The sequence below is a fragment of the Juglans microcarpa x Juglans regia genome, chromosome 1S (assembly GCF_004785595.1).
Source record: "Juglans microcarpa x Juglans regia isolate MS1-56 chromosome 1S, Jm3101_v1.0, whole genome shotgun sequence".
Lineage (NCBI taxonomy): Eukaryota > Viridiplantae > Streptophyta > Magnoliopsida > Fagales > Juglandaceae > Juglans > Juglans microcarpa x Juglans regia.
Genome location: NC_054595.1, coordinates 8,161,029 through 8,165,626, shown reverse-complemented (window position 1 = coordinate 8,165,626; position 4,598 = coordinate 8,161,029). Strand labels below are relative to the sequence as shown.

Below are 4,598 nucleotides of genomic sequence, written 5' to 3'. Positions count from 1 at the left end.
TCTCTGTAAACATTAAATATTCTCATTATATAGTTAAGAGAGAATATTAAAAAAAGTAAATACGAAGTTATTAAAAGTTATACAAGCCTCTATGAGAGCACTTTCATTAGATTAGCTAAAAGTTAAATCTATTGAGTATTTAGCTATTAGAAAGAAAAATATACTCACAATGGATTAGCTAAATTCTAAATATAGTGACTTTCAAAAGTATTTCCAAATTTGAAGGTTACTGTACATACATTAAATACATATTTTATTAATTATTTCTCTATCCTTTCTTTCTATCACATATTTGATCATAATTGATATATTAATTTCAGTTAGTGATATATTAATTTAATAAGAATATGATTATTAATTAATATATAATAGGTATAATAGTAAAATATGATAAAATAAAATAAATTAATAATTAAAAAAATTAAATATTTTTGAAATTATTAGTTATTCATTACTATATAATGAATAAATGTATAATCTAATGTGGAGATTTGATGTGAATAATCAAAATCAAATTCATCTTATATTATTTTATTGTTATATAATGAAAAAATAGTTATTTCAATGTGGAGATTTATGTGAATGGAATAGCCAAAAGTCAAATTTCTCTTACATTCATAAAAAATGTCATTTAACTTTGGCTAATCCAATGAGAGTGCTCTCATGGAGCTGAGTTTTATATAAACATATATACATATGCATATAAATATGGGAAGTTATTTGTGCAGATCAAGGATATGCAAGTTTGGTGCAAGACCCTTTATAAAAAAAGTGGGATCCACTAGAAAAAGTGAAATTGAATTTTAAGAATAAAATCACAAGCATCCCCATGCGCAACTTGTAAACATAAACTAGTGCCACGCCCATTAACCGCATGCATTGTGAGATCCTATTGGACTTTGAACACATTCTATGGTGCCCAGAAGATGTGGCTATGCAAAAGAACCACAATGATGAATACAGAATGTCAACAGAAAGCGAAAGGTGAAAGATCAGAATATATGATTATCCACAAGATCAAGAAAAAAATATGACGATCTAAATCCTTTTCTCAACTAATCCTATCTTCTTAAAACGAACGATTCATGGAACAATGAACAGACACGATATTTACAAGTCAAATGCCTCAGCCATCCAAGCTCTCCTTTTCAACTTGACCAACCAATAGGGGGTTCAAAGATATAAAATCAATCTAATTTGGAGCCCTTGATCACTGCCAATATGAGCAAGTTTGTCATTGGATGCTCTTTGCATCCAAGACGTTACCATCTAGTAATTAGTCTACAAGGTAGAATCCAAAGCCAATATTTAGTTTCTAACCTTATGCCAATACATCAATGAATATGGTTCTTCACCTAATGCTAACCTCTCAAAAAATAGGATGACGGAGACGATGATCTTGCGTGTGAACTAATAACAAAGCAAAGTTGACGGGTATTGGAACAAGCTTGAACATACGTCTATGCACGATTGCTCCATAAATGGATGATTCCAATCTGTATCGTTGCACTCCTTCCCTTGTTATGCCAGCTGATCAGGCATCCTCTTGAATCAGTAATATAAAGTGTTATTTTCTTGTTCACTTTCTTTGTTTTTTGCTTGTGATGCTTTTCACCCTTCTGGCCATGTTTTTAGTCTTTCAAGAAAGCATTGTTTTTCCCCAGTAAAGACTAAGTTGATGAATTTTGTTCAGATGCTACTCCGGTGGCCTGAGAAGCACCTGCACCTGTAGTCACCTCTGTTGTTGCGGCTGCGGCTGTTGCATTTTGCATGTAAATTCTCAGGTTATTGTTGTGGTTAATGCGTTCCAAGTGACCAATCAATTAAAACTAGAAGGTGGGTCAAATATAACACCTGTTGTTGTGGTTTGCATTGCCATTGAAGAAGGAAGAGAAAGTATCCCAGTAGAGCCATAGTGCTGAGGCAAATACGGGTACTGTACCATTTGGGGATATTGAACTCCAAAACCATGAGGGTGGCCACTTTGTGCATATTGTGCATAGAACGGGTACAAATTGTGGAGCATCCCGGGTGGCCCTGCTGTCCCATTGTTGGCATAGAAAGGAGAAGATTGTTGATCCCCATAAACACTATAATAGTTCTGAGAAAATGACATCAAACTCAACACTAGGGAATTGAATGAAATTGGTATAAATCATCTGTCAAATATGCATACAGATTATGTACTAACCACAGGACACACTGCATTGTTGGAATATCTAGTGTATCTGAAAATTGACCGAAAAGTTTCAAAAAAGAAACAAAATATATACACATATTAGAGATTGATAGGAAAGAAAATGTAGAAAAGACAACAGAGCATTATCCTGACATTTATCTTAGAACTTCCTAGCTTACCCATAAGCTGAATAAAGAAATGTGTATTGACCCCTAGGTTGATGGTAATATGTGCCATAATAAGCAGGTGGAGTAAGCAAGCCACTGACTGGTCTAAATCTTCCTGAACCTGAAAAATTATTTGCAAAACTAAAATTAAATCCTTTTATACACTATGGCATTCAAATCCACATTATTTCATTTTAGCATAAAAATAAATTAATGTTCTGTTTGAAACAGAGACCATAAGGAAAATGAGCTGGATTAAAGGAAACCACATTATGAGAATGGAAAAGGCATGCTGTGGATTGGATACCCTTTAATCAAACATTGGTTATTTTCCCATTGTCTTATGATTCTATATTAGAAGAATACTTGAGGATTATTAGCCTTAGCATAACAAAAAGTGAAAAAGAAAAAGAGGTAAATGGAGACACCATCTAGAGGAGTTGGTGGACGAATCTTCTGTGCACCAAGAGATGCGAGATTGCAATTTGCTCTCCTTCCATCAATCACAGGAGATGGGTTTTGACATGCTCTCAAGGCTGCCTCTGGATCTTTGAATGTAACCTAAGAAAACAAACAAGAAACCATAAAAACGAAGTAAATAAAACAAGAGAAAATGCCATTTGAAAAACTAAAAGGAATGACAGGAAAGAAAATGGGCTTACAAAACCGTAACCCTTGGATCTCCCACTGTTCTTATCTGTGATAACAACAGCCTCCAGGATCTCTCCGAATTGCTCAAAATACCTCCTCATGGTATCCCGTTGAGTTTCCCAAGCCAAGCCTCCCACGAAGATTTTGGTAAAACTTGTGTCATTGTACTGCCCCGGATTGTTACCACCCACCATCTGAAATTTCCTTTGTTGAGACACGAGAAATATCACACACAGAAAAAGAAGCAGACCAAAACTGTCAAACCCCCAACTAAAATGAAGGAAAGAAAACCCCTGCACAAAACCAAATAACCCCCACAACCCAAAGACACAGAAGGGAAAAAAAAATGTAAGATTTTGGTAAATAAAGCCAGAAATAGAAAATTTGTTTTTTCGGGTTCGGAGATCATATCAATGTAATCACAGAGACTCATGCACTTGTTATTCTGCTTCTTCTTGTTCTTGTTCTTCTCCTTTGTTTTAACGTCATGCGTTTATAGAATTTAGACGGCCACAACAACTCCTCAGATTCCTCAAAAACGATACCCGTAACAAGAAAATAATTACTGTTTAATGGGAAAAGAGAGAAAAAAGAAAAAAAAAATTACTACGAAAATGTTTATGTACACCATTAATATTAAGGACAGAGATAATAAAGAAAGACACTAGAAAAAAACAGGGCAAAAACAGAATAGATGCTAGAGGGCACCCAAGACAATGGTTAGCATGGAGAGGTTGTCCAATGAATTTTATATGTCAAAGACGAAAAGACCAACCTTTTTTGCTGTATCACAACTTCCTCTGCGCTGCAATATTATACACGTCAATAACAATAATGGCAATAGTATCTGTATTTCATTTCTGTTTATGGCATCTGGTGCGTCTCTTTGATCGTGATCACTTCATTCACGCGCGCGCGCATTCTCTCCCTCTCAATCTCTCTGGAACACAGCTATTCTGTAGCTGCAGGAATTCTATTAATCGAAAAGGTACAAGAAACTAGGTTATGTGTTTGGTTGGCCAAAACTTTCTGACAACCTTGAAAATTTTCTCTTGCTGGAAAAACAAAAAATGGTGGGAAAGTGAACGAGGAGAGCAATTCTGGGAGCTCCCCTCCTGTTTTTTTTTTTTTTTTTTTTTTTTTTTTTTTTTATTTTTATTATTATTATTATATTTTTTTATATATAATTAAGCCAAAGGTGAACCTGTAATTTAGGTCTACCGAAAACCCAAAACTGCCTTTCATTCATGTAAAAGGAAATGCAAAATACAATTAGCTACAATAATTTGTTAATTTGTTTATCATGTAAATATTTTTTATTATTTATATTTCATTTATTCCTTCATTTTCCTTTACTTTGATTTTCACCATATAAACAAATTCTTTTTTATTGTTCATCATTTAAAACACATCTATTTTATTTTCTTCTGAAAATATTTTTAACCAATTTTTTCATATTGTAAATATGAAAAAAAATATGGATATTGCCAATTTATTAGTAGAAAGGAAATATTTAAAAAGAATTAAAAAAAGGAAATGTGCCTTATGCATTAAATGTGCCTTATACATTAGGAAATATTTTTTCATAATGTTCAGTAAGT

The 4,598-nt window shown here is 33.4% G+C and overlaps 1 protein-coding gene across 3 annotated transcripts; it reads right to left on the bottom strand.

Annotated features, from left to right (window-relative positions):
- Window positions 1-985: 985 nt before the first annotated feature.
- LOC121247881 (RNA-binding protein 24-like) lies at window positions 986-4,103 on the bottom strand. Of its 3 annotated transcripts, none has more exons than XR_005937301.1 (7): window positions 3,009-3,756; window positions 2,775-2,907; window positions 2,359-2,467; window positions 2,192-2,228; window positions 1,855-2,101; window positions 1,367-1,756; window positions 986-1,281 (listed from the first exon to the last, which is right to left on the bottom strand). XR_005937301.1 is itself a non-coding variant. In XM_041146349.1 (7 exons), exons 2-7 carry the CDS (start codon window positions 3,189-3,191, stop codon window positions 1,671-1,673), a joined length of 795 nt encoding a protein of 264 aa, XP_041002283.1. In that variant the 5' UTR covers window positions 3,192-3,201; window positions 3,773-4,103; the 3' UTR covers window positions 986-1,670. The 3 variants fall into 3 exon arrangements, 2 of the variants coding, with proteins under 2 accessions (XP_041002283.1, XP_041002284.1); XM_041146349.1 differs by adding an exon at window positions 3,773-4,103 and having other exon boundaries at window positions 986-1,756; window positions 3,009-3,201; XM_041146350.1 differs by adding an exon at window positions 3,773-4,103 and having other exon boundaries at window positions 986-1,756; window positions 3,009-3,191.
- Between the last annotated feature and the right edge of the window lie 495 nt (window positions 4,104-4,598).

What these genes read in the sequence shown, in the direction of transcription:
- LOC121247881 (XM_041146349.1), bottom strand. Translation starts at nt 3,191, where the DNA reads ATGGTGGGTGGTAACAATCCGGGGCAGTACAATGACACAAGTTTTACC. An exon ending in TCCACCAACTCCTCTAGATG is followed by an intron (nt 2,468 to 2,774) that starts GTGTCTCCATTT and finishes ATAATTTTTCAG; the next exon opens with GTTCAGGAAGATTTAGACCA. An exon ending in TTTCTTTATTCAGCTTATGG is followed by an intron (nt 2,229 to 2,358) that starts GTAAGCTAGGAA and finishes GTCAATTTTCAG; the next exon opens with ATACACTAGATATTCCAACA.